The sequence below is a fragment of the Alternaria hordeiaustralica genome, assembly GCF_023758085.1.
Source record: "Alternaria hordeiaustralica strain BMP 2776 chromosome Unknown scaffold_8, whole genome shotgun sequence".
Classification (NCBI taxonomy): Eukaryota; Fungi; Ascomycota; class Dothideomycetes; order Pleosporales; family Pleosporaceae; genus Alternaria; species Alternaria hordeiaustralica.
Window position 1 is genome coordinate 793,446 of NW_026056780.1, and position 27,966 is coordinate 821,411.

Genomic DNA, 27,966 nt, shown 5'->3' on the forward strand with positions numbered 1-27,966 from the left:
TCACGATCTGTGCTAGGCTGGGCTAACAAAGGGTAGCTCGCGCGCCAATGTAGCTCTACGACGTGATGGATGTGACGGGTGGGGCGATCGTGACCTGTACGAGTTTAGTTGGATCCCACGAGAAATTCAAAGAGCACCAGCGTGGCACAGGGTGTTCGCATCCGATCGAATACCAAGAGCAGGCTACCGGAGAATTGATAGCGCATCTTCTATGTCGGCGTCTACACCCGCTTGATCGCCTGGTAGACATTACGCTGTTTCCCGTTCCCTGGGCTAAAGGGTCATTGAATAATGACGATTGAGTTCGTCATGATGGATCGCCAGAGCTTCAATCTATTGACGAGTTAGCCTCGTTCTCCTTTCCATCAGGAGTCGCTGCATTGAGGAAATGCAGATGACTTTCTTTTGATAGGGTACTCTCCAATGATTAGACCAGAGTCGAACAAGAAACGCCAGAATCTGCATAATGCGGGGTGAACAACTTAGATCAAGGCTACCCTGCGCCTATCGTGTAGACGTGACCGGTAAGACAGCCAGCCACATCGAAGACTAACCGAAGCCACAAGACGGTATACCGTGATCCAGATCATTCGCTGGTAGACTAAGGGACACCTGGAACAACAGACTACACATGCATCAAGCCTCTGAAGACTTCAGCCGCAAAAGATCAGCGCAGTGCATCGCAGAAAACGCTGTCCAAAACAACCTTGGAACGGCCAGCTCTAGAATGCAGCAGTGTTCAATTCCGTTACAACACCAAGAAGGCTATCCAGGACGCCGACAAGATCCAGAGTGCAGCGGTATTCATCCATTACAACACGACTACTTCTATATCGGCCCGACGACCACAAGACTTCAGCTCCTCACTCTTACTCCAGCTTCAGCACCTCGACATCCCCAGTCCCGAAACTAACGTTGTACGGCGCGCAGTACGTACTAGTATTGGAGAATATATCATACTTGGGCCACATGTGGTTCTCACACGCCCACACGCTACAGTCCAAGTCCAAGACAGTCTGGGCGGAAAGACCGTAAACACCCTCGCTGTGGTAATCGTCAGTTTAAAAACTATATCAACTATAAGAAAGGCAGAATACGTACTCCTGACACGTCCAACTCATCTGCACCGTCAAATCATGAATCGTCGCATTCTTCTCATCCCGTTTCGTCGTGTCGAAATTGAACGTCGCACTGTTGGTGTAGCACCAAGGGTCCTCTCTCCCTTCTTCGCCTCCCGCGGGCGCAAAGTTGCATTCGTAGGTTACGGAGGAGGAGAAGAGGGCGTAGGCATTGTAGGATATGGCGCTGCATGAGATGGGTACTTCGATGGCGCTGTTGGTCATGGTGAAGCCGATGACGCCTTCGCGGGGACCTTGCGCGGATGGCGAGACATATAGGACGTAGGAGGAGAATTGGATGTTGGTGAGGGAGAGGGAGGGGAAGGCTGCGGTGGTGTGTGACGTTAGGGAGAGGAGGGGAAGGATGGTGAGGAGGACGGATGGAGTATGCATCATGGCGTTTTGTCTTGAAGGTTCTTTGCGACTTCGTGTAGATTGGATCGCGATGTCAACGAAGGGGTGAGATTGGGGTTATGCCCGCAGGATTATAAGCAACTCCATCTCGCCGTCCACGTTGTGTTGACATCGAATATGGTAATGTGTACTCCGCCAGTCTTAGTAAGAAGGGTGTCGTGCGGGGAATGAGTACTCCCTTCAGAAAGCCACCCGTTGCAAGCAGAAGGCTGTGTTCTCTCGTTGAGGAATGACTTCGCTGTTCGTTATGGTGGTTGTTGCTAGATATAGTCTTCGCACTGGACCTTGCGTTACCTCTGCCTGTGGCTTGAACGTACATGGAGATACATACCTTGAACCGGTATTAGAGGGACGCACGACGAACCAATGTGGCGTGGCAAAGACAAGTAAGGAAAGAATTCCAAGCATACCCAAATCGGAGCCGTCGGTTATGTGATTAGCTGAATCAGGAGAAAGCGAACCGGGCTCGGGGTTTAAGGTCGCACGGCGTACTCCATAATTTACCAACTTCAGAGTATCGCTGTTTGCCGGGCTAGGAAGTAGGAATGTATTGATTAAGCTACACACAATTCCTCTTACTCCTTGTAGGTGATAGTCTTCATCCTCAGGAACTCCTCGATACCCCAATGTCCGTTGAACCTGCCAAAGCCACTTGCCTTTGCACCACCATGCGGCAAGGTCCACTCATCGTGCACCGTCATGGAGTTGATGTGGATAGCTCTGTATCATTATGTTAGCCATCAAATTTCCCCGCTGTGACCATTCACGCCACATCGTGCGTTTTTACTGAACTTACCCGCTTTCAATCTGCTTTGCAACGCGTAGACCGCGACCAAGGTTCTCTGTGAACACAGCGCCCGAAAGACCATAGTCGGTGTCGTTGGCGATCTCAATGGCTTCCTCATCGCTGGAAATCTCGATGACGGAGACGGAAGGACCGAAGGACTCGGTGTGGAAGAGGTCCATGTCCTTGGTTACGCCGTCGACAATGATGGGTCGCAGACGTGTGGCCGAAGCCTCGTTCGTCTCAGGGTGCGTCTCATCTTTCTCGTGGTCGCCGTGTACAACTTTCGCGCCGTTCTTGACCGCATTGGCAACGAGAGTCTTGTTCTTCTCTACACCGGGTGCAGCTACGAGAATGGGGGCAGGCTTGTCGCCGCCAAAGATGCCCTCAACGGCGCCCTTGAAAGCTTCGATGAATTGCGGCTTGACGTTTTTGTGCACCAGAATGCGTTCTGAGCTCATGCAGATCTGGCCTGCATGTAGGAAGGCACCAAGCGCACATTGTACTGCTGCTGTCTGCAAGTTCGCATCGTCAAGGACAATGGCGCTCGCTTTGCCTCCTAGTTCGAGCAGAACGGGCTTGAGGTTCTTGCCAGCTGTCGATGCGATGATGCGACCAACAGCGGTGGAACCGGTGAAGTTGATCTTCTTGATTGCGGGCTCCTCGATCAAGGCCGTGGTGACTTGCGCCGCGTCCTCGGGACGGTGGACAAGGACATTGAGCGCACCAGCGGGAAGACCAGCCTCGGTCAGGGCGCTGCCAATGGCCCACCATGTACGAGGACAGAATTCGCTACCCTTCAGGATGGCGGTGTTACCCGCAGCTAGAGGGTACAGAATCGATCGCATGCCAAGCACATATGGGGCGTTCCTGGTGCTCTCGTCAGTTTTGTCGCATGCGTACATGTATCAACAGGAAAATCCTTACCAAGGCGCAATACCCAGCACAACGCCATAAGGCTCCTTGACGATCAACGCACTGGTGCCCTCCTCTTCGCAGCTGGGAATGTGTCCCATGACCGCGCTCAGCCTGCCCGCTACATCTCTCAGCATATCCGCCATCTTGGGCACATTGAAGCCATTGCTGAAGTTATCCGCAGCACCGGTTTCGATCTTCATGTAGTCTGCGAATTCTTCCGCGCGCGCATCGATCACGTCGGCGGCCTTGAGGAAGATGTTGCGCTTAGCGGAGTGCTTCATCTTGGACCAAGCGGGGAAAGCGCCCTTTGCCGCCGCAACGGCACTCTTGACCTCTTCCAAAGAGGCGGACGAAGAGCTCCATACTTCCTTGTGCGATGAGGGTGATGTCACGGGAAAGGTGGTCTTGGTGGTGACCTCCTTGCCGTTGATGAGGAGGGGTACGACGTAGAACGGATCGGGCTTGACGACTGAGGGGTTAGACATTTTTGCTTTTGACTTTTGGCCTGCCAATTGCTGTTGATGAGTTTGTTGTTGCTTTTTGATGATGATAAGAACGATGTAAAGGAACGACGAAACGGGCCGTAGAAGTACCGAGATGGATTGGAGAAGCTATCTACGTAGTATCCACTTCGCATACCGACCTTTTCTGTCTCAGACCCTGAGCGTGCGCGCATGCGCATGGCAATAACGGCAATTCAGAAGCGCGGGTCAGGGGCGAGTGGGCGGCTTGTGGGGACGGCACGGGTCAGAGGCGAGTAGACGGGCGAAACCGATGCATGGAGGGGTCGAAAACATTGACATGAATTGTCGCATAATGTATTGCTAGATGTAACAGCTCCTTCAGTAGGCCAGTAGGCGGCGGAATAATTCCATGTCGTCTCGGCCACCGAGGCGGGGGCTGGGAACAGCCTGGGACGATCTGCTACCGATGTCGCAAAGCTGCCTGGGTAGTGTGTTGTCGCATCGTACGGAACATCTAGAGGACCTTCATGTGAGGCCTAATTTAGCTCAGGTTGCCTCGTGTAGATGCACAGCAGACGCAAGTTGTTACACTCAGGGCGAGGAAGGGGCCATGATGACGTCAGTGCTCAAGATCGGCGGGGTAGTGATAAATCTTTCCGTCGCGAATCTCTGTGTACTCCTCGACCCGGACCAAATCCATTGGCAGCCATTCAAGCTGACGCTCGATGACTGAAGAAGCTACCAGCGGGCGATGTCTGTCCGCTTGCTTCCAGGATTCGCTACCGTTTGTTGTATCCTGTCCTAGTCGAAGCACGAACTTAGGCGCTCCCGATAGACACCACAAATCCGTGAACTCCTCCATAGTCTCGACTTCTGTTCGCAACTTGGCAGCGCAAGCTTGCCAATGAAGCAAGCAAGCGATCGTACGACTCTCGAGTACCTCAATGATCTGACCGCATGTGACACCGTCGTTGTTGGATATTTTCTCAATTTGTTGGACGCCGTCATATGTAGCCTCGTGACTACAATCAACCGGATCTCCGCTGGGGTAAGTCTTCCATCCATCGAAACACCAGTACGGCACTTGGACGGACACATCCACTACCTTACACGGGGGCTGTGATAGCTGCATTGACCAAACTACGTCTCGTAGAGCCGGAGGCTTCGCGCACGGAAACAACAAATTATCCACATGACTTTGCGGCCTGAGCTTGATTTCCAGTGTACCTCTATCGGTCAACACGATGCCTTGAAACACAGCTGAAAGATAAGGGTTGATTCTCAGCTGAGTGAATTCATGCCAGCCTTGTACGCCGGCAGCACAAGTGTGGTTACGAAGCATGGAGCAGGCTCTTAGTTCGTTGTATGAATCGACCGTAGAGCGGGGAAGTAGGGTTGAGCATGTTATTCGGGTTGGAAATATGGGCACACGGATTCCTTTGTTAAGGGCGCCTGTACCCGGACGTCGCCGTATAGTTGCGAGAGATAAGGCAACATCGCGTTGAAGGTTTTGCATCTCTTCAATGGTTGGATTCCGACCAGCGAGGGCAAACTCAGTAGGCCTGGCTTGCCACTCTTCTACGGCACCGTAGGGACGAGTGCCCTGAAATGAATCTGGGCCTTGGGATCTGGCAATGACACCAGCAGCGGTTTGCCTCCAGGCGAAAGAAGTGTTCCATGCCGAACGAATCTGAGTGGCAGGATCCGCAAAACGTAGGATGTTCTCAACGAGCTCGGGGATATGACCGACCCACTCAGCAGCTACAACAACTCGCTGCACAGGGTCACTAAGCTGTTGATCTTGGGCACCACTGGTGGCTCCGGCTATCCGCCCAGCTCTTTCCACGAAGAGAAGTCCGTACAAGGTTGCGGGGATCTTGCGAAAGAAAGCAGCCAGGGCTCTGAGAAGGCGATCGAATGAAGTGCGTATGGGATGCCGGATCCGTGGGTATAGATCAACCCGCTTGTCGATCATGGCGAGTATCGAAGTTTTCCATTGCTCCAGCTCTTCTCCTTTGGGTGCTGCGTGCGCGTATTTGACTGGCGGCCCAGGGTCGCCTTCGGCGGAAGACATCTTTCGTTGCGATAGGACGAGGAAGAGAGTGTACAATATCTGCAGCTATTGCGGAAGAGGCTGCGATGATATTGTTTTATGTCATTGTGTTAGTGGCGACGTTGCGAAGTTTGCGCTTGAGATGTGGCCTGCGCAAAGCTGCTGCCTTGGGTGAGGACACATTTTGGTACCGACCGGCATCGGCCATCACAATTTGGAACCCGCTGAAAAATTGGTTGTGCAATGCGTTACATTTTTTTAGGCATTTGTATAATCATAGGCCTTCTGAGTCTGCAGCTGTCCATGTAGACAAGCCAGAATGACTCTCAGAAAAGGCCGGTATCGTGAAATCGTGAGCAATACTAGTACATCATTCCTCGTCGCTGTACAGATCAACCTCATCTGAGGATTGCGACGAGTCTGTCTCATCACCATCCCAGTCCTCGAAGACATCGTCATCAGTGTCTCCAGGTTCTACCACGAAGCTGATGCCTGTTTCAGTCGAATAGAGCTTCACAAGAGGCTCCCAATCATATGTGAACCATGTTGCAGCCTCTGGAGCAACCGCCCGAACCTCTTCCAAATCAGGTACATGTTCCCGATAAGAGGTTACCACGTCTCTCAGGGCCTCCAGGCACTGTTGGTCCTCGGTGTGATTCCGGACTGGCGTTCGAAACGTCAGCAGCGAGGATGGCAATCGTTTAACAAAGTTGTCGGTATCGTGGTTCAAAAGCATGCCTAGTGGACAGCTGAGATGTTTTAGCGAAGCAAAGTCTTTGAGGTTGTCACGGAGATGGACGCTGCGCTTTGTATCATCCTCGGTGATTGGATCGCAACAAACCCAAAGAGTCTCAAGTGATGCCTTCTGGCAGAGTAAGACTTCAGACAGCGTTTTGTACCGCTGTCCGTTTTGCGGTGGCCGCTCTGCCAGGTGAAGTTCAGACTCGGTCTCGTACTTGATGCTCTTCAAGCACCGCGACGAGGAGACCAATACTTCCAGCAACGACGGTGTGTAGTAAGTGCTCTCCAGATCGAGCTCCTCTAGATCGTTGCACGCTTTTGGGATCAGACGTTGTAATCTGTGTACGCCTTCTGCATCATCTTGGCGATATCCATAAAGGTAAGTTTGGCACAAATGCAGCTTTCGCAACGATTGTAGCCGGAAAAGAGGTGCGACCTCGCTCAAACCTAACGAACCTGCCTCAACGCTGATCGATTGTAGCTTTTCGAAGCGGTGGGCTTGTGAAGAGAGATGACCTGTCGCGGCCCTGCTAATGAGATCGATCCAGGAAGGATATCGCAAGTTCTCCTTTGCGATTCCTCGAACGCCGAGATGTTTAATCTTTGGTGCATGCAACAATATCGCGTTTTGTAGCGCGTGCTTCTGTGGCGCGTAGTCATTGAGGTGAGTTCCGTTGCACCTGGCTGCCCACTCTTTCCAGTCCGATGTACCAAGCGCACGCAATCCCTCCTTGATGGATTTCTTGTCGCTCGCTGTCGCATGGTAGCGCTGATTACTGTACGTGCCGAGTTGGATCTCCACATTGTGGACATATTTTGTGAGCCGCGGAGCCTCTATCATGGTACGGAGGAAAAGGTAGGGCTCGCAGAAATGGCTATCGTATTTAGAGTAGATCTTGTCGATGACAACGTTATAGAAACGCCGACTAGTCAATGCCAGACTGAGGAGCGTAGGAAGCTGGAAGTCTTCAATGTCCATGCCGGGAAAGTAGTTGATTATCTGCAAGATAAGCTCAGTGGGGAGATCACTCAATGTCGGAAGCGGTTTGGTTGTAGGTGGTTCTGCGGCATCGGTTTCGACTACACGCTCAGCGGCGCGTCGGCGCGTTGCATTTGGTGATGGAAGTGGAGGGAAGTCGCGCTCGTTGACGATCGCCATTGTGCGGCAGCTGTCGCATATGGGTAAGCAATCGGGTAGATATTGCAGCTGTCTGGGTGGAGTTGAGGGAACCGGACTGACACAAAAATGAGCGGAGGGAAATTTCCCGGTCAGTTGAAGTGAGTCGGCTCGTGGTCCGCTGTTGGTCCTTCAGGGCTATCTCCATAGGGCTGAACGCTAGGCGTGCTGAATCAGCCAGCTGCAGCGCTCCGGCGGTGGCCGCCCTTTGCCTCTTCATTGACGGCCGACACATTTGAGGCATCGCTGAAGCACAACGCCACCCGTCACATCTGTTTTGCCTGCGCACCCTTCCCGTCATGGAGCGCCTTTCAGAAGAACTACTCGATCATGTAGTGTCCGAAGTCGTCAATCCCCTGCCGAACAGGCATACATCAAACTATGACGATCTCCTCAACCTATCGCTGGTTTCACGCAAGTTTTGTCGCATCACAGAGCCGTATATCTATCGTTCTTTGATCCTTTCAAGAGATAACGGGGACGACTTATTGCAGACCTTTCAAAACCGACCTGATTTGTTGCTATACGTTCGGGCCGTCTACGCGATGCGGTATGATGACCTTGGTAATCGGTTACGGAACTTCATCTTGAATGTACCCAACCTGCAAGAGTTGGATTTGAACATTGTGTCTGGCACGCTATCCGAGATCATACCAGTTTTGAAGTTGCAAACCTTGAAGACATTACGCCTCTCGGGTGTTACCGCTGGCGAGATTCCCGACGAACATTTCGACGACTGGGAATTCGAAAACAACACGCTTGATACTTTGGATATCTCCTTCACTGATCATACGCTCCAATGGGGGCTTGGTGACGAAGAAATACAGGTCTTTGCGGCAGTGTTTCTCAACTTGAGACGTTTAAAATTGCATAGCAATTACGAAGGCAGCATACGCGATGTATTGGATGGCACCGCTTTCCGCTACCTGATCCGCGCTTTCAAGCACAGCTTCGAGACAACTCTTCGCGAACTCACTTTTGAATATAATCATCCGAACGACGGCTTCATAATCGAAGAGGATGAGGCCGTGAGCGGGCATGTTGATGTAAGGGACATAATCAAGGATTCGCGGCTCGAGAAGCTCAGATTGGACACAATCTGTTTGCATAAACCCATGCAAGAAGCGAAACTACGGAGTCTCGCACTCGGTCCCTCATGTCTACCTACATCGCTACGCACACTTTATCTTCGCCACATCGTTGCGACGGGAAACCTCAATCCCTACGAGAGGAACCTCATGCACTCGGACGAAGCGCAGTGTCTATCGCAACTCGTCAACCTGGGAGCGCGAAGATCGCGCTTTCCGCATCTGCAGAACATAACACTAGCAATCTGTCTACCTCCGTTCTTCGAGGACGTAGCCTCGAGGGTCGTCAAGGTTCAAGCGCGGAAAGTCAAAGTGCAGCTGGATTTGATATTCATGTAAGTTTGTGTGTTGGCTATTGCGACGGGCATCACTAACGGAGATTAGGTCGGAGTGGGACTACGTCAGCGGTGACCTGGCAAGAGCTTGGCCTGAGTATGATCGTGCTCGAGACCCTCGAGACCCATCATATGACCATACGCTCATCCGGTACGCGTAGGCCTGCTGCTCAGTCCACGCTGCGGCTACCAGTAGCTAGACAGCTTCATGGGCTGGCGGGGAGATCTGTAGGTTCATAACCGATAAACGCGGCATCATGTCTTCTGTCTACTAAGCCAACGCAAGGCTTCTCAATTACCATCCGCAGTGGGAGACCTGAAGTCAGCAGTGAACGCTGCCCGAGATGCAGTGCCCCAAGATCGCCACCGGTTTTGGTGGAGGGAGATCGACACATCCGAGCGCACTCCTCCGATTGGCTGTTTGTACGAGGTTACGAATCCCTTCAGCCACCTTCCGCGCCAACATCGCGAAACCGCAGCAATGCCTCGCAAGATGTGCTGTAATTGTCGGTGAATACAGTTTGCGAATACGCGTACAGCAAAATGAATCTAATCGGGCCACTAATGTATAAAACCACCATGGACGCGATGCCATGCTTGCCACTTACAAAACACCATTACAATCAGCGCACTTGAACATCGTGCACTTCCAACATAGCAGCATTTCTATCAATCGATAATCACCATCACGACTTACCAATATGTTGTGCCGAGCACTCACTCCCTACCCCAAAAAGCGCGTCCAAAACGCCCAACCAGAAGCTTCAGCGTTTGCGGAATCACAAGCCATGGTCACAAAACCAGAAGCGGCTGTTATACAACCAGAAGCGGCTGTTATACAACCAGAAACTCCCGCCACAAGACCCCAAAAATCGTCGAAATCCAAGGAGCCAAACCAACAACGGCCTGTCGGCGGGCCTCTCAGAACAGGCCTCGAAAAGCTCACGCGCAGCGTAGAAAGAGGGGTCGACCGACAAATCTTGGGCGCACAGGTGCGGGCTTACGGCATGCCACCATCAACTTCGTCCTCGAAACAAACAACAAATATCGGTTCTATCCAGGAGAAACATGTCGCATTCGCTGTTTGATGCGCTCCGACAAATTCACTGCTGCGTTAGCGAGGAGGGCGACACCGCAACCCATGGTCGCAATCGTTGGACAATCAGGATTTCCGGGGATGGATCTATCATGAGGTGTTTTTACGCAGGGAGCGCGGCGTTATTGCATGAGCGTTGATTTTGATTGACAGGTCTAGACTGGAAGAAACACACATTTTCTACGATTGAACGGCATTGGTGCATACCACGAGGCATGTTTTGGTTTATGATACGCTACGCTCAAAGGCGTTTGCATTGCATCAGCGTACTCTTGGAATTCATCTCATTATAAATCATACATATCACATATATATCCCATCCTTGTGTTCATCTGCCCCTCGCTAACACACAACATCGTTGATGTCGAGCCTTACGACCTTGGAAGCTTTGGTGTGGCAGGACGCCCGCCGTCCGCCTGCCCGCGCGCTGCACTTCCCAACCTCACAACCACAACCTTTGGGATGTCGCAACAGCAGCCACCCAACCACTGTATCATGGAGCCAAAGTTGTCAGTTACTAGCGCAAAGCTCAAAGTAACTCATGGTCTTTAGCAATGGCCTTTTCTCGCCATCGTGCAGTAAGGTTCCCGCCCCAGTCTGCTCCGCCTTTGCCAGCCCCTGATAGATGTTTTGCGGTACGCCGTAATGCAACAAATAGAGTCGCCGAGTGTGTAGTATGCAGGTAACACTGCATGTTCGCCGAGATCTTTCGGCCAACAGAACACGGTAGATGATAGTTCGCATGGTCTAGATCTGCAGAACCCCACTCCGTTCAACGCTGTCTAACTCCACCCCATCTTTCCCAACTCAACAACACGATCAGTCCATCCACTCGCCGAGACGTTGTCGTTGATGGCAATATAGTGTTATCTTTTGCTCGAACTTCCATCAAGCGAAACAACTTCGCTCAGATCACCAGCATCGGTGGTTTAGTGGTAAAATTAGCCGTTGCCATCCATCACAGGACAGTTTCGGCTAGCCCCGGGTTCGATTCCCGGCCGATGCATTCTTTTTGCCGTTGTGCACGTCGTTGTGGTGGTTGTAGAGCTTTGGGGAGGGTGGTGGTTGAGTTTGGGGAGGGTTGGGACACTTTGGACATATGCGTCTGTGCACACGTCCTGCCATCCCTATGGACATATCAAGACTTGTTCGATGTCTGACCAATGCATTGAACTACGCCACATTCTTTTTGGAGTTGGTAGAGCATTGGGTTGGGGCTGCTTGAGTATAGGGACATGGACATGGCGGACTTGGAGGCTCTTCCGCGCGTATCGTTTTTGTTAAGTTCACGAACACTACACAACGGGGAAGCGATTACAGAGATGCATTAGCAAAGTTGGAACTGGCAGCATAGCACAATACGTGTATGCTTTGACCCTTTTGTCTCGCTGTTAGACTGGGAAATGAGGAGTGCAAAATGAATCACTAGGTCTATATAACCGGATTTTCGACTGAGCTATATACTTCGGCGAGATTATCATGAGCATATCGATGCGATATAGCATTGAGACAGGCAGGTACATGGCGATCTGTAAGCTTCCTAGGTTGTCCCGCTCGCTGAGTGAACGCAGGTAGATGAAGGTCGCCGCATTCCATCGTTCGCCCGCAATTCCGCCACGTGAAAAGACCATCTGCTTGCATCAACTGATGCAAACAAATTGTCGAATTCGCAAAGGCGAGGTTCTACTTGTGACAGTGATGGTCGCCCATGAGGGACACTGCACATGTGCTCAGTTGATAGAGACCCGCGCTAACCCACATTCGACGCTAGCGCCACACCACCAGTGCTAAGCGACACTCGAAATTCAGCGAGCCGCAACATTGACGCCGACGACATCGACCACCACCGCAGCCACACAACCCAACCCGACTCCCACCCACACATCAATCAAAATGGAGAACGAACGCGGAGAGCTCGTCGACCTTTACGTCCCCCGCAAAGTAAGCCAAGCCCATGTCACGTAGTAACGAATGTCTGCTAACACACCACAGTGCGTAAGTTACCGACCACCACCTACCTGACCCGAAACGCGATACTAATACCTCCAAGTCGGCCACCGGACGCATCATCAGGGCCAAGGACCACGCCTCTGTCCAGCTCAGCGTTGGCAAGGTTGACGAGAACGGCCGCTACACCGGCGACAACCAGGCCTACGCCATCTGCGGTTTCGTCCGCGCTATGGGCGAGGCCGACGACAGCTTCAACAGGCTCGCACAGAAGGACGGCTTCCTCAAGTCTGTCTGGAGCGCAAGCCGGTAAAGGGTTGGGGATATGGAGTTGAGGTATGCACACGATACCATGTCGGGTGGCTGGACGGAGCTGACTGGGAACAGGAATTCGGGATCTGAATAGCCCCTCGAGGGCGCAGGCATGCATTTCACGGCGACTTAGGCCTTCATTTCCTTTCTCCCGCGGATCAACGATATCACGAGGAATGGAACCGGTTGAGACATGAATACCATCAAATTCACAAACCCTGTCACGTCTGACAACCAATTGTGATGTATACCGTCGGGCTGAGTGAGACCTCGGAACCAAGATGGCGCATTGTCGCGATGTCGCCCTACTAATCCACAGGCAAGATACAACAGCAGTAGAGGAGGAAGTGCTCTTGAGTCGAGTACTGCATGGGTTTCTTCTGTCTAAACTGACCACGCGTCCTGCTAGGTACATGGATCGAAACACGTCAAAACGCACGCGCTTCGTACATCGGTCGTACCGTTGCTGCCCAAACAGCCACCCAACGCACCACATTGCCTTGCAACCTTATCAATACCCATGATATGCGACAGACGTACGATACCCGCATGGAGACTACCAAAGCGGCATCGGAGGGAGACTGTCAAGTTTGGGCGCATAGTCTCACGCATGGGGGATGCTGTTGAACGCGAGGAAGCTGTACGCCGTTGACAGCACAGGTACGGATTTGGACATCGCGAACACATACACTTCTACACAGCATGCGCAATGACGCCGCTCTGCTTGAGTCCCAGCATCGAGCATACGCTGCATGCAACAAGTCTCGTCGCTACGTTCTGGCCCAACCCGCGGAATCAGCCCACCACACCTCGCTAAACCCCCATGACCCCGCGGACAGCATCCGCCTATGACATGCTAATCACAAACCCGACGTTGCGGTCGCGAGTATTGTGTAACCCAAAGCGCGTACAACAGTCGAAGTCTAGACACCTACGTACAACCAAAAATACCCAACGACGTCATCCGTACCAGATTCACAATCTCTCAACATCCCATCATCTTGCAGCATCAGCCTGTACACTGCACAGCGGTTACAGATGCGACCGAATATGCTCCATTCTTGTTAGTATCGCCATATTTATCCATAGCCACCAATACACCGTCGCTGTAGTCTTGCGTCCATACAACCCCTGCAATCTACAGTCTACAATCTTACTCGCAGTAAATGTTCCTCAACAAATGTCGTCATGTAGGTGAAATCACTGGGATCGTGGGGAATGCGGTAATGTAGGTGCTGGTTGCGGTACTCTCCCGCTGCGGATGCACAGGTGGGAACACCGATCATGGGAATGCCAGTGAGCGAGCGACAGACCGATCAGCGTAGGCTGGGGGCTGGGGGGCGTACACGCGGACATGGGAGGGAGTGGTGTGAGGCGTGAGGTACATGTGTAGGGTACGTACCTTTCAGCTCATGCGAAGTGGTGGTACCCAGGTATGGTGGAGTCGTGAGGTTGTACGGTTTACACATCGTCTACTGATTAGGTATCTTGGTGCTACCTGAACCAATTGACAGATGCTGGACGTAGAAAGAATTTATCAACCTTTCTGATCACGACGTTACCTTACTTCCCTTCACACGGGACAGACTGCCATGGATTGTATACAAGCTAGGAGCTCAACTCAAGCCACCATTATCAAACAAGCACGTGTATGTATCTCAATATGCAATGACGCGCCCGTTTGTAATTCGCGACCTATCACGACCTCTGATCATCAAGGCATTTACTAAACATTTACCACGCACGCGACAACCGAAGAAGGTCTCGACCTCACACTTTCTTTGTTTTTCTCACACGAGAAGTTACTGTGTATGCAATAGATCATCATATGGATGGGTGTAAGCGATCCACAGTCAAAAGCCGCGTGATGACAACGGTAAGGCTGCAGCAGCGCTAGTCTACATGCTGCTTACTTCCGTTCCGAGTGTGGATACCTTGTACACGTACTGGAAAAGGTACCCTTTCCATGTGCCGGCAGACGGGGCGGTCGGGCGGAAGTTTCCAAGGTTGAACCCGAGTACGATATCATGATGGTGGTATAATAGTAGCAGCTTAACAATGATTAATATCGTCTTACACTCTCAGAACATCCCATGAACTCGTCATCGCGCATCATCGCAAAAACGACATGCATACAGCACCCCCACCGCCTTCCCACCTCCCACATGCCATCGCTCCCGCGATCCCGACCGACCATCTGCGCGCAAAAGTACCGAAAACACTTACTACCACATGCAGCATCACGCCTATAAATTCCCGCCTCGCTACCCACGAATTACACGTGGCAGACCCACGCTTCAATCAAGTCAGCGTCCCGCATCCCGGGGAAGCGGGCGGGCTGCGCGACTTTATCGAGGGTGTGCGGGCTTTTCATTGTCTTACAACGATGCTTGGCGCGCATACAAGCGGTGTGATTATGCATGTATGCGGGCAGCTCCATTTTGCCATGTACACCGACGTATTGCGAAAATTGAGATGCGGATCCGATGTGAGAAATTCGTTCGGAAAGGGTTGTGGTTGGACGTGTGGTGATGTCAGGATCGGACTCGAAGGGTTGCCGTGCCTGGTATTAAGTGCATGGGTCTGCAAAGTGAGTGATTCGTTTCGGGCCGAATTGCTGTGGTCGAGACTTGCGACGGCCCGGGAAGTATCGATGCGCGTATTGCTTGATATTGATTGCTCCGGAAGTAGCCTTTGTTTCATCTACGAGTCGGTGTTGTGGTGCCAGAATTTGGTCGTGATTGTTGATCTGGTATCGTGTCGAGGGCAGCATTCCGGACTGCCGACACCGCGCGGCTTTCCTTTACCTTCCAATCATCGCCTTTTCGTACGACCTTCGATCGGTCCTTCTCTGCTTTCTTGAGGAGCATCTCTTCGATCTTTGTGTCGCGGCGTTTGCCTTGGACACAGTCGCAGAGACAGCCTTCGGTCGGACATGCGCCGTCTGATAGTGTCGGATCGGCAAACCAGGTCGACAGACAGTTTGAATGTCCTCCATGACCACACAATGGACACCATGTCCAGAGCGTGGCTGCAGGTGACGACCATTTGGCTGGAACAGTCGGTGATGGACCGTCTGCGACTTGATCGCCGGCATGGTCTGGATTGGACGTGAGAGACGATCGCTGCCTTCTGTGTCCTCTATCCTTGAATGATGGCCGCGACTTCGCTTTCGATTTCTTCTTCGCGGTGATCGATTCGAAAGCCGGGTATTTGCCCCAGCAAATCGGACAGGGTGCCTGCGTTCGCTTGCAGGACTCGCATTGCATCTTATCTCTAGGGTTGTTGATTGGTGACTTGCAGCTTAGGCACAAAAGCCCAACCTGCGTTTCTTTCAGCGCTTGCTCGTAGACAGCAGGATATGTCGGGTACGCTAGGCGGCGGAGCGAGGCCGCGGAGTTAAACAATGACAAGGAATGTAGCCGGAAATGATAGGCGGAAAGAATAGACTCCGCTTGGTAGGGATTGATACCGGTAGCTATCAGCTGGCTTAGCTGTGTCGATAGTATTGCTTTTGCTTGCGCTTGAGTCAGTCCTAGTGCTACAAACGTGTCGCTGAAGACGTTCAATACATCGCCTATGTGCACATCTGGAGTATCAGAAGGGCCATGAGTCTGTGGCAACAGCGGGGCTAAAAGCAGAATGAGGACTGAGGCAAACTGTGCATCCGACGCTTCGGTGTGGTACTCTAGGAGATGATTCAGCAGCCCAATGACGGAGTAGGGACAGCCGGCCTCGGCGTCGATATGCACAGCTTCAAAGTCTGACAGCAACAATCCTTCTTCTACTGTTGGATCAAGTACAGGAGGCGCACTTCCGGAGGCATGTGGCAGGGACGCTGGTGGCTTGAGAACATGAGGCGACCTCACATCCTCAAACACGTCGGGTACAATAGTCCCACTGGCTTCCATCTCAGTGCTGAATTCGTAGGATGACGACGAGATGCTTGTGAGCGCTTCAGAATCAGAGCTATCATGACGGAGTAATTGGTTGTTCCGCCGTAAATGTTCCATATCCCGAACAGCTTTCTCTCCACTGCCAAATTCATCCGCATTGTTCGAAGCACTGCGGGCCACTTTCTGTGTGTACCCTTGGTCTGCACGAGGAAAGCTCTTGCCGACGGGCATGGTCGTTGGAGATATCGAGATGCTTTTGCTCAGCTCTTGATCTCCAGCGTTTCTCGGTTTCCCAAAGCTAGATTGTTCCTGGACAGACTGCCAATCTTCCGATAGAGAATGCCCAGGGCCTAGTTGTGAGTTGGTACTCGCGAACGAGCTCGGCACAGAATTACCCTTTTGAGAGTCCGATGACGCAGAGAACATTGTAAAGCTTTCACCAGAGTCGTGTCGCTCCAGTGGATGAGGCTCGATGGTGCGTCCGGCTTGTGTGCCGCTCGGTGCGAGGCTCAGTGGGATCCGTGGGGATGCACGATAGCTGCCGACCAAGGCACGTCGTTCATCGATGTCGTCTCCCGAGTGATACCATTGTGGTCCACTGAACGTCCTTGGCGGCGCGAGCGTCCTACTTGCATCGACAGGCGGTCCAGTAACAGCGGGTGGAAGCTGATCAATGTCCGCCTGATCAATATCGAGCAGGCCTGGCCTTTCAGCATTATCGACGGTTTGGGTGATGACTGGACGAGCAAGAGGGGTCGCAATATTAGAAGTGCTCTCTCGCACGCTGGGCGATCGGGATGGTGATGTTGGCTTCTCTAGCGTGCTCAAGATGGCACGCACTGCAGGATTTGGAGGGATCGCCATGCGCTTGTCATGTGCCTCCATGTGCGCGGATGTTGCTTGGTGTGTCTGTCCGGACGGTAGCGCGGTGTTCTGCGGTCGCAACCTTCTTTGTTGTCTGTGTAACTCTGCTCGGCGTCGTGTCGCCATGGTAATGGACGCACCAACGACCCTCCATGTTTGCGCAAGCCTATAGAAGGCGGCGCGCTGCGCGTACTCAGCGTTTTGCTCAAACGCCCTCTCCAGTCGAAGAAAAGAGTCCAAGTCGGGTGGGTCAGAAAGAGGTATGGTCTTGTATTTCTGTGCAAGATACTCGAAGATCTGAGGATTGGCCGCGCCTGGCAGTATGCCTCGTATGGCGACCTGGTTCGGCCTGAATGACTCGCTATGTGCAACCATGGAGTCACTGAGGAACATGACTTTGGGGGCAATGTCAGATGGCGGGGTACTACTGAACGATTTGGTCGACCTGTTGCTAGCAGTGCGGCCATGATGTCGCTTCATTGACGATGTTAGAAAACTATCATCTAGACTGTCATCTGCTGAACTTCTGAGACTGCCCTTCTCAGGGCTGTGTCGTCTGGCACGCGGGTCACCAAGGTACGTATCGTCAGTGTAAGCTAGGCCTGTTGAAGATGGCTGCCGAGGTCTTTTTTGTGCAACAGCAGCAACCTCCCCACTTGGCGATACCCCAAAAGCCTGCAGATTGCGCCGATCTACAGTTTTGGGAGCATGATGGACATCGTTCTGCTGGAAAACGCCCTCTCTACCCACAGTCCACAAAGTGTCACGCGAGTGCCAGAGCATGTCGGAAGGTGCGCTGGGAAACTTGTTGATCTCCCGAAATGGTAGGAACGGACGACGGAAGTCCCATACATGAATGACAGAGTGTTCTTTGTCGTAAGACGTGGCCAGCTGTGTGCATTGGTAGGCACCCTTTTCGTGGTACTCGTCAGACCAGTATGGCGGCCTCCATCGAGCTTGGTATACCGGAAACGGTGTGTGTAAGACGTACGCAGCTTTCTGGCGGCGTCCAGTGACGGAGAAGTCCCAGACCTTGACGGTTCGATCCACGCCAGCACTGAGCAGGTGCTTACCGTCTGGGTGCCAGTCGATGGAGGTGCAGATGCGCTGGTCGTGAGCTGTAATCTTCTGCTTGGGCCCCTTGTTATGGCGGAAATCCCATCGCTGTATGGTTCCGTTGTCCGTGCCGAAAGCGAACTCTACGGCATCGGTAGGCGACCACTGGACGTCACGGATACCGCCATTCATGCCAGCGTAATGATCCCGACTGCGGCAGACGGTAACATCCCTACGCATGTCGCGCAAGTCCCACAGACGGACAGTGTTGTCATGGCTAGCAGACAGCAGCAGATGGCCCTGGTGGGGGTTGAAGGCCAGTTTGTGTACCTGACGCGTATGCTCGTGCAGCCTGGTGAGCTCGACGCTTGCGCGGTTCAGGTCGTACAGTATGACTTTGCCATTTGCAGCGGCAGTGGCGATGTGGGAGCTGAACTGGCCATGGGACCACTTTACGTCGTGTATGCCCAAGCCCTCGCGCTGTCGGGCATGAGAATCGGCATAATTGAGGACTGCAGCCCGCAGGTTGGTCTCGTCGACAATCTTGGCATCTTGGACGCGGACGGTTTTCAGGATCTCCTTGCCAGCGAGGACGGCATGGGTGCGTTCACGGTTGATGTCGAGGGCAGAGATGTCGAGGCCTGTCTTATGGCTTGCATCTTGGGAGTAGCCCGTGCGGATGCTGACGGATGTGAGTGCGTGCAGTGGTTGAGAGTGAGTGCAGGTGCAGGTGCAGGAGGGTCAGAGTGGTTGAAAGTGAGTGCAGAGACGGGGAAGGCACGTTGGAGGTATGTCAAGATACATGGCAGGAGGTGAGTGGCGGAAGTGAGTGACGGATGTGAGTGACAGGGAAGGAGCGAGGCAGGGTAAGACAGGTGAGTGGCAGGGAAGGAGGGAGACAGGTGAGTGAGGCAGCAGGGAAGGAGCGCGGCATCAGGGAAAGAGCCACGCAAACGTCAACAACAGATGCAGAGGGAAGTGTGGAGGAAATGTGGGAGTGTGGATGAGAATGGTGGAAGACGCAGCCAATAGGAGAAGCAGTAAGAGAAGCAGCAGTCGGTTGCCGCATACGGCGACGGAGTATCGAGCATGTACGAAAGAAACGTACCCGGCAAGTTTCGGCACTAGAGGGTTCGGAGGACCGCCCTCGTAGCCATGTTGATGCACGCTGGGTGGGCGGGATCCATAGGCCGTGGTCAAGGGCTGCGCAACAAAACGCTCAAAGTAGGAGCGTGACTTTTGCTTGGGCAGTGGCAATGGCGGCGCCGGGGGGATCTTGGGCGACGAGACGGCTGACGTGCGACGGTTTTCAGTCATCTGAGCGTCAAGTTCGCCTCATGCCAGAGACGGGGCAATACGGTATTGAATGAAGTGCAGTCGTGCCAGTAAATCGACGTAAATCGCAGGTCCAGTAATGGCAGAATCGCGTCCGGTCGAGTCGACGCTGGTGTGACGAGCTGCAGGCGGCTGCAGGACACGACTCGCCCCGTGTGCCTGGGAGCTGTACCGTGCTGGGAGCTGCTGCAGGCCGGGGTCACAGCGAGGTCTGGATGAAATCCATCATCGGCGCGCACGGACAGGGCTAATGCCTGCTGCATGTGCGCCACAAGTCTACTCGTGCTAGCTAGCTCTCGCCCATGGCACCGTCTCAGTGTGCCCAGGTGCAACATGTCACCGCGTTTCTCTTCCACCACCGACACTCCCTCCTTCCCTTTCCTATCTCCTCCCCGCCCGTCTCTGCCACCCGTGAGTCTCGCTGCCGGGCCTCACAGATCCGTGGAGAGAGAGCAACAGCATGGCTGGGCCGCACCACATGGACGACCACGACCGCGAGCGATGGGCCTACGCCGGCCCTGTGCGCACCACCATCGCCGTGCTGCAATATGCCTACCCCATCGTTATGCTCGTCTTCTTTCTCGCTGCCTTCACCGTCCGCAGCATTGCCGCCTCTAAATCTAATACTAATATCGCCAAACCTACCACAACCGGCCCTGGAGGAAAGCCGCTCCCGGCCACCGATCCCACCCGCAACTTCGTCAAGAAGCTCGTCCACGATGATGTCACCCAGACCCAGAAGCGCGTCTTCGAATGGGTGTCGCTCGCCACGGCATTCACCTTTGTCGGCAATTCCGTCGTCGTTGTTGCGCATGCCCTGGCCGAGGCGGAGCAGCACTGGTGGGTGGGCAAAGCCGCAGTGGTATGTAACAGCAACAAACTTCAGATTCCATCCATGGCTAACTTTCCCAGATCTACCTCGTTGGCGCCTTCTTCGTCTACTGTCTCTTCGTCATCTCCCTCCTCGACTCGAAGCCGTCTCCGACCGAGGCGCATCTGGCAACATGGAGTCTGGCAACCGTGCTAGAAATAGTACTGGTAGCCCTTTCCTTCTCCATTTACACGCATCCGCACAAGGAGCCCACCGTAGGCACTCCCGCCAAGCGATTGCGATTTGGAATGACCGAGTGGGAAGCCGCAGAGGTGGCCATGGACCTCCTACGCATCGTGCTGCTCCTCGCACTCATCGCCTTCTACGTACTATTCGTCATAGTCCCACAGCGCAAATCCCGCCAAGAATCGGGCAGTCCATCCGAAAATACCTCTTTGCTCGGTAGCGCCGAACAAAACGGTCATGCGGAAAACGGTCACGCGAACGGCTCATATGGCTCAGTACACCCGACCGGTGGCAAACACCAGCACACCGAGGGTGCACCGCCCGCCTGGAGCAGGCCCACTGGCGCACCCGCGCGCAGCTGGTGGGAATACATCAAAGGCTACCACGTCTTTTTCCCCTACCTCTGGCCTTCGAAAGATCGCAAGCTGCAGCTGGTCGTCATCGCATGTTTCATGCTCGTCCTAGGCCAACGCGTCGTTAACGTTTTGGTCCCGGACCTCACGGGTGAAATCGTGAAGCGCCTCAACGACCGCGAGCGCGGAAATCCGTGGACCGCCATTATGTTGTACATCGGCTTCCGTTTTCTGCAGGGCAGCAACGGATTGCTGGGTGCGGCGCGATCTGCCCTGTGGATCCCCGTTTCCCAATACTCGTATCGCGAGCTGTCCGTTGCGGCATTCGAGCACGTGCACAGCCTTAGTCTCGACTTCCACCTCGGCAAGAAGACGGGAGAGGTCCTGTCCGCTCTAGGAAAGGGCAGCTCCATCAACACGTTCCTCGAGCAGGTGACCTTTTCGGTTGTTCCCATGCTCATCGATCTAGGCGTAGCCATCGCCTATTTCCTCATCAGGTTCGATGCTTACTACGCGCTCGTCATCGCCATCGTTACATTTTGGTACATCTATCTGACTATCCGCATGGCGCAGTGGCGCGCTGAGATTCGCCGCGAAATGGTCAACGCCGACAGAGAAGAAGATGCAGTCAAGAACGACTCCATGGTGTCATACGAGACGGTCAAGTATTTCAACGCCGAAGCGTACGAGTTCAACCGCTACCGTGAAGCTGTTAAGAAGTATCAGAACGCTGAGTACAAGGTCATGATATCGCTGAACATCATGAACATCACACAGAACATGGTCTTTATGATTGGACTCCTCGTTACGTGCTTCATCGCAGCATACCAGATCGCAGTTGGAGTCCTCGACGTCGGCAAATTTGTGACGCTTCTCACGTATATGAGCCAACTGCAAAGTCCTCTCAACTTCTTCGGCACCTTTTACAGGATGATCCAGTCTGCGATGATCAACTCGGAGCGAATGCTTGAGCTGTTCAAAGAGCAACCCACCGTAGTCGACAAGGAGGATGCCAAACCTCTTGCTTCTTGTGAGGGTAATCTTCGCTTCCAGGATGTACACTTTGCCTATGACCAGCGCAAGCCAGCGCTCACCGGTCTCGACTTTTACTGCGAGCCAGGCACGACCACTGCGTTTGTCGGTGAATCCGGTGGAGGTAAATCGACCGTCTTCCGTCTGCTCTACCGATTCTACAACACCATGTCTGGTAGCATCCAGGTCGATGGTCACGATGTGGAAGATCTCACCATCGACTCGGTGCGCAGCCACATTGGTGTCGTACCCCAAGACACTGTGCTCTTCAATGAGACACTCATGTACAATCTCAAGTATGCAAACCCAGAGGCAACCGACGAACAAGTGCACGAGGCATGCAGAGCTGCCAGTATCCATGACAAGATCATGACATTTCCGGACAAGTATGAGACCAAGGTTGGTGACCGCGGCCTGCGACTTTCTGGAGGTGAGAAGCAGCGCGTGGCCATCGCCCGCACGATTCTGAAGAATCCGCGTATCATCATGCTTGACGAAGCCACTGCCGCTCTTGACACGGAGACAGAGCAGCACATCCAGGAGGCTTTTACGACATTGGCCAAGGGCCGCACTATGCTCATCATCGCTCATCGTCTTAGTACCATCACCCACGCTGACCAGATCCTCGTCTTGCACAAGGGCAAGGTCCAGGAACGAGGCACTCACGAGGAGCTGCTCGATCGCAACGGACACTACGCCGCAATGTGGAAGAAACAAATCCGTGCCCAGAGGGCCGCCGAGCAGGCCGCCTACCTCAAGGACAAGGCTGATAGGCTACGCCGCGAATCCAAGGATGGAACCATTGGCTTCGAAGACGGAAGCAGCAGCCACTCAAGTTCAGACGACGAGAACGCAAAGAAGATCCGCTCTACTACTGGCCAGAATGGGTCGAATACAGAAGACACGTCAGGGAAACCGCATGGCCATCCTTAGTCTGGCAGGTCATCGTACTTCTGAGTGGAGCTCGCTGGATAGACAGCAAGCTTCAAAATTACCATGATAGGAACAGGACAGGAATAAAGGAAACCACCCGGATGCACACTTATATGGCTGGAAGACGGTCATTAGAAACGCACTCTTTCAGGAGTGCAGATGTTGTGCTATTACCCCCCTGGGATCTGGACTAGCCACCTTACCTCCTCTCAAGACTTTCAAAGTAATGGACCCGAACTTCTTGCAACCCCCAAACCCATTTCGCTGTGTTATTCCATGGAACCAATCTACCCTTCACCTTTCCTTACCGGAGTTGCTTGAAACAAACAAAATGTAATACTGGGATCGACACTACCATTTCTCACAAAATACGTGTTACGGGCGACGAAACCTATGGCTGATGGATGGCGGGCTCGAGTGGGCGGCAAATTTTGTTGTTTTATATACCAAAGATCGCTACGGTGGATGGATGGATGAGCAGAAAGACGAAAGTAACCCCCAAGGGTTTTGTTGCGACGAATACCGACGCATTGTCGTGTCGCGGTTCTTCGAAGAAGGGGCGTACGAGAAATGAATTTTACGGGTTAATGGGATATGGATCAGCGTGGGCTGGTGTTTTGCTTTTTGCTTTTTGGCCACGAAAAAATATAGAAGGTATCAAAATGACATACGTTTGAATTCAATGAGTGCGGAACAAGGTGTTGTGATGGATGATGGTGATAAATAATGGACAGAGGTCTACAATCCGCATCACGACTCTGCGAATGTAAAGACACGGCAATCGACCTAACCATCAGAACTCTTCCCCTCATTTGCGCTCTTCGCCTCACTCACAAACAAGAATCCTTAGAATCCTTCGAACCTTTCCCCGAAACGCCGACGATGGAACCCAGCCCCTGGACATCTATTCTGTTCCGCAGCTTCCATCGTGACCGAAGTCTGAAATCATAGATGAACGACATCTGACGCGCAACCGCTGCTTCGGCTTCAGCGAGAAACATGACGTACAACTTGCGTGTGTTCGAACGATCTGGAGAAGAGAAAAACGTCGAGCATATTCCCTGTCCAAGTGTATATGATGTAACTTGAGCGTAGATGTTTTCCATGCCACTGCGAACCTAATACAAGGTTCTACGTCTCAATGCTGTCTCGGAGGACTGATGTGCTGAACAACCCGTAATGAATGAGCGAGCGACTCCTTTGCCTCTGTCGTTGTCCAGGATTACTAGACTCAGGCTTAGAAGAGCTATAACCCATTCGTGTAGCTGTTCTCAAATCGGCAAAGTAACGGTCACCGTGAGTGGAATCGTGTTTGTGTAATGTCGTTGTTCTCATACGTAGTCTATGCATTACTGTATCGTATATGCCTCTTTTGAGTGCGATATTCTGCAGCTCATGCCAGTGTACATGCTTCCTCCAAGCCAGACCACGGGTATGCGATCCTACTCCTCCATCTCCATATCGTCGCCGCCGCTTGACTGGCCGTTTTGCCGCGAGTTGGACTTTGGTACCGAGGCTTCCTTGTCGATCATCTGCCGTGAGACGGAGACAATGTTGTCTTCGATGAGCTGCTGGCCGACGTCTGAGATGTCTGTAGGGTGTTGTTAGTATGTAATTGGTTCGAGGTGGTAAGTGAGACGTACGCTTCTTGGGGTCGACCTTTCCGACGTATCGCGTCTTTAGTTGGTCCTTGGTTAACTCCGTCTCCTCCTTCACTCGCTTCTCGTAGCCGTCTGCCAGTGTGACGAGCTTCTGCAGCCTGTCGGTATTCCGCTCGCCCTCGCCCTTGAAGTCGTCCATGAGCAGCGCCTCTGTCCATACGTGCTTGTGCAGGTTCATCAGCATGTTCTCCTCCAGCGCAGTCTTGCGGTAGTTGATGCCGATGGAGTAGTAGTGGCGGTTGAGGCCGTGGATAAGCGCCTGAATCGATGGCTTGTTGAGGTGACCGACGTTGGAGGTTGTCTGGCGGGGCTCGTGGCCCATCATGAGGGCTTGCGGGTTGATGAGGCGGAAGGCATCGATGACGACTTTGCCCTTGACCGACTGGATGGGGTCGACGACGACGGCGACGGCGCGGGGTGTGAGCTGCTCGAACGACTGCTGGGTGTTGATATCGACCGAGGACAGCCAGCAGCCGAAACCAGGATGTGAGTGATACCAGCCGACGACGGTCTCTTGCCTGTGTTTGTCAGCGACGGATGCGTGTGTTGGGAGCGGTGGCGGCTTCGAGCGCCGACTCAGCGATTGCGTACCTTCCTGTTTGCCTCAACATGTCCATCATCTTGGTTTGGAAGACGGGGTCTACGGCCTCGACGGACACACCCGTTCCTGACTGCGGCATGGCAAACACATCCACCACTCGTACTGTGTAGTCATCCACAAACTCGCCCAGCATCAGACCCATGACTTCCATGGGTACACCTGCGCGACCGTGCCGCAGCATCTTGAGCAGCGCCAGGGAGGAAATGTAGACGGTTTCGGAGTTATCGATCAGGTTGGTGTCGCCCTGGGGCCCTCCCATACCGCCCATGCCACCTTGAGCGGCGGCGAGCATTCTAGTTAACCGATCCATGGTGGCGTACTGGCGATGGTTCTTTGATTACTGCAGGCGGGGTATATGGCGATAAGGTGAGGGTATTCGGGTGTGGACGAAGTGTTGCTGGGTAAGGCGGCGGCGATGATGAAGCTGTTGATGCTCGGAGCTCTCTCACGTAACTGCGCGACTGCATGCGGCGATTCGGTTGTTCCGGAACCGGCACTAGACAGGGGGGCCCTGTCGCAGCTCTCATGGTAATGGCGCGCGAGGGTCTTTGTTCAAGCTCCCGCCATCTCTCTGCCACGCCCCTCCACCTTTCCTTGATTGCTGATACTCGAACACCCTGCATGCTGTAGTCGCCGTCGCCCGCAACATCCAGTCCAACTTTATCACATTTATCACGATAATATCATCACACATCCTCCCAGTCGCATAGCTGTGCGCAGCCACCAAAGATATGACCACCGCTATGGAACCCACGACGGGCTCCTCGTCTTTGAGCAATGGCGTCGCCTCGCAGCCAAAGAAGGTCGCATACTTCTACGACTCCGACGTCGGCAACTACGCCTATGTAGCCGGACATCCCATGAAGCCCCACCGCATACGCATGGCGCACAGCTTGATCATGAACTACGGACTGTACACCAAAATGGAGATTTACGTAGGTGGATCCGACGTCAACTCTCCATGGATCTGTGCTAACATACAGGCAGCGCGCTAAGCCCGCATCCAAATACGAGATGACGCAGTTCCACACCGACGAATACATCGAGTTCCTTCACAAAGTAACGCCCGATAACATGGAGAGCTTTACACGTGAGCAGAGCAAATACAACGTCGGAGACGATTGCCCAGTCTTTGACGGTCTATTTGAGTTCTGCGGTATCAGCGCTGGCGGCACCATGGAGGGCGCTGCGCGCTTGAACCGAGGAAAATGCGATGTCGCTGTAAACTGGGCGGGAGGACTGCATCACGCGAAGAAGAGCGAAGCCAGTGGTTTCTGTTACGTCAACGACATTGTCTTGGGAATTATCGAGCTACTCCGATACAAGCAGCGCGTGCTGTACATCGACATCGACGTCCACCACGGAGATGGTGTCGAGGAAGCCTTCTACACGACGGATCGCGTCATGACCGTCTCTTTCCACAAGTACGGCGAGTACTTCCCCGGTACCGGTGAGCTGCGCGACATCGGTGTCGGCAGCGGCAAGAACTACTCAGTCAACTTTCCTCTTCGCGACGGCATCACCGACGAGACCTATCGCAACATCTTCGAGCCCGTCATCGAGGCGGTCATGACATACTACGGCCCAGAGGCTATTGTCCTACAATGCGGTGGTGACAGTCTCTCCGGGGACAGGCTTGGTTGCTTCAACCTGAGCATGGACGGCCACGCCAATTGTGTCAAGTACGTCAAGAGCTTCGGCGTGCCAGTCATCGTACTGGGAGGAGGTGGATACACCATGAGAAACGTAGCGCGAACTTGGGCCTACGAGACGGGAGAGCTCGTCTCCACCAAGATGTCCAAGCAGCTGCCTTTCAACGACTACTACGAATACTTCGCTCCCGACTACGAACTGGACGTCCGTCCTTCTAACATGGAGAACGCCAACTCTCACGACTACCTGCACAAGATCAAATCAGCCGTCATCGACAATATTCGGAGAACCGGAAAGCCATCGGTTGAAGCCTTCACCAACATTCCTGATGTGCCTGCGGGTCTGACTCGCGCTACGGACTCAGATGCTGAAGATGAAGACGATGATCTCGATGCCGACGAGAACAAGGATGTGCGCATGACACAGCGTCAGCGCGACCAGCAAATAGAGCACGACGGCGAGCTCTACGACGCGAGCGATGACGAGGATTACAAAAACAGCCTCGGAGTGCGCGAGCAGCCCGGCACCAAGAAGAGGCGACACATCACCGACTTCCCGAACCCCAACGCTGCTCCAGAGGATGAGTTGGACCGCATGGAGACCAATGGTGAAAGCGCCGTATCCACACGGCAAGCATCCGCAGTCGCCAAGTCGCGCACAACAACCCCGGCCGCTGGCGAGCAAGAAGCCGACGAAGATGGCGACATCGACATGGACGCGGCGCCTGCTGCGACTGCACCAGCCGCTGGCTCAACGCGCTCACAATCGCCCGCTGGTGTCGTAACCCCACCCGAATCCCCACCAGCCGCGGCAGCAACAACAACCATGGCACCTACTTCAGCCCCCACAGCAGACGTCGACATGGAAGAGAATGACAACAAAGAAGAGATCGCCGCAGCCAAAGAAGAGGGTGACGCAGAACGCGACTCCGAAAACGTCAAGGGCGAGGTCCGCACAGAGGTCGCGAAGGACTAAGCACCCAAACGGCGGTTCTTTGCTGCATTTGCGAGGCGTTTGTACTTTCATCGCACTATTTTCTGGGTCACTTCTTGACGACGGGTAGCGGGGTCGGTGTTCT

General features: G+C 53.5%; 10 protein-coding genes and 1 non-coding gene across 11 annotated transcripts; 5 read left to right on the forward strand and 6 right to left on the reverse strand.

Moving 5' to 3' along the window:
• Window positions 1-1,073: 1,073 nt before the first annotated feature.
• J4E84_005120 (uncharacterized protein) lies at window positions 1,074-1,511 on the reverse strand (the record flags this gene model as incomplete). Its single annotated transcript, XM_049387719.1, has 1 exon — window positions 1,074-1,511. The coding sequence occupies one exon, from the start codon at window positions 1,509-1,511 to the stop codon at window positions 1,074-1,076; it is 438 nt and encodes a 145-aa protein (XP_049244697.1).
• A 596-nt stretch (window positions 1,512-2,107) lies between these two features.
• On the reverse strand, window positions 2,108-3,719 carry J4E84_005121 (uncharacterized protein; the record flags this gene model as incomplete). The annotated part of the gene is made up of 3 exons (XM_049387720.1): window positions 2,108-2,252; window positions 2,329-3,186; window positions 3,244-3,719. The coding sequence occupies 3 exons, from the start codon at window positions 3,717-3,719 to the stop codon at window positions 2,108-2,110; spliced, it is 1,479 nt and encodes a 492-aa protein (XP_049244698.1).
• A 598-nt stretch (window positions 3,720-4,317) lies between these two features.
• J4E84_005122 (uncharacterized protein) lies at window positions 4,318-5,772 on the reverse strand (the record flags this gene model as incomplete). The annotated part of the gene is made up of 1 exon (XM_049387721.1): window positions 4,318-5,772. The coding sequence occupies one exon, from the start codon at window positions 5,770-5,772 to the stop codon at window positions 4,318-4,320; it is 1,455 nt and encodes a 484-aa protein (XP_049244699.1).
• Window positions 5,773-6,121: 349 nt separating this feature from the next.
• Window positions 6,122-7,651, reverse strand: J4E84_005123 (uncharacterized protein; the record flags this gene model as incomplete). The annotated part of the gene is made up of 1 exon (XM_049387722.1): window positions 6,122-7,651. The coding sequence occupies one exon, from the start codon at window positions 7,649-7,651 to the stop codon at window positions 6,122-6,124; it is 1,530 nt and encodes a 509-aa protein (XP_049244700.1).
• Window positions 7,652-7,968: 317 nt separating this feature from the next.
• J4E84_005124 (uncharacterized protein) lies at window positions 7,969-9,096 on the forward strand (the record flags this gene model as incomplete). The annotated part of the gene is made up of 1 exon (XM_049387723.1): window positions 7,969-9,096. One exon carries the CDS (start codon window positions 7,969-7,971, stop codon window positions 9,094-9,096), a length of 1,128 nt encoding a protein of 375 aa, XP_049244701.1.
• Window positions 9,097-11,106: 2,010 nt separating this feature from the next.
• On the forward strand, window positions 11,107-11,194 carry J4E84_005125. The gene has a single exon. It is a non-coding gene; the product is annotated as a tRNA-Gly (tRNA).
• An 887-nt stretch (window positions 11,195-12,081) lies between these two features.
• Window positions 12,082-12,448, forward strand: RPS21 (40S ribosomal protein S21; the record flags this gene model as incomplete). The annotated part of the gene is made up of 2 exons (XM_049387724.1): window positions 12,082-12,129; window positions 12,239-12,448. The coding sequence occupies 2 exons, from the start codon at window positions 12,082-12,084 to the stop codon at window positions 12,446-12,448; spliced, it is 258 nt and encodes an 85-aa protein (XP_049244702.1).
• Window positions 12,449-15,146: 2,698 nt separating this feature from the next.
• J4E84_005127 (uncharacterized protein) lies at window positions 15,147-19,580 on the reverse strand (the record flags this gene model as incomplete). The annotated part of the gene is made up of 2 exons (XM_049387725.1): window positions 15,147-18,945; window positions 19,372-19,580. The coding sequence occupies 2 exons, from the start codon at window positions 19,578-19,580 to the stop codon at window positions 15,147-15,149; spliced, it is 4,008 nt and encodes a 1,335-aa protein (XP_049244703.1).
• Window positions 19,581-20,058: 478 nt separating this feature from the next.
• J4E84_005128 (uncharacterized protein) lies at window positions 20,059-22,973 on the forward strand (the record flags this gene model as incomplete). The annotated part of the gene is made up of 2 exons (XM_049387726.1): window positions 20,059-20,460; window positions 20,511-22,973. The coding sequence occupies 2 exons, from the start codon at window positions 20,059-20,061 to the stop codon at window positions 22,971-22,973; spliced, it is 2,865 nt and encodes a 954-aa protein (XP_049244704.1).
• A 1,442-nt stretch (window positions 22,974-24,415) lies between these two features.
• Window positions 24,416-25,545, reverse strand: RPN11 (multicatalytic endopeptidase; the record flags this gene model as incomplete). Its single annotated transcript, XM_049387727.1, has 3 exons — window positions 24,416-24,564; window positions 24,617-25,152; window positions 25,226-25,545. The coding sequence occupies 3 exons, from the start codon at window positions 25,543-25,545 to the stop codon at window positions 24,416-24,418; spliced, it is 1,005 nt and encodes a 334-aa protein (XP_049244705.1).
• A 433-nt stretch (window positions 25,546-25,978) lies between these two features.
• Window positions 25,979-27,863, forward strand: RPD3 (histone deacetylase; the record flags this gene model as incomplete). Its single annotated transcript, XM_049387728.1, has 2 exons — window positions 25,979-26,170; window positions 26,223-27,863. The coding sequence occupies 2 exons, from the start codon at window positions 25,979-25,981 to the stop codon at window positions 27,861-27,863; spliced, it is 1,833 nt and encodes a 610-aa protein (XP_049244706.1).
• Window positions 27,864-27,966: the final 103 nt, after the last annotated feature.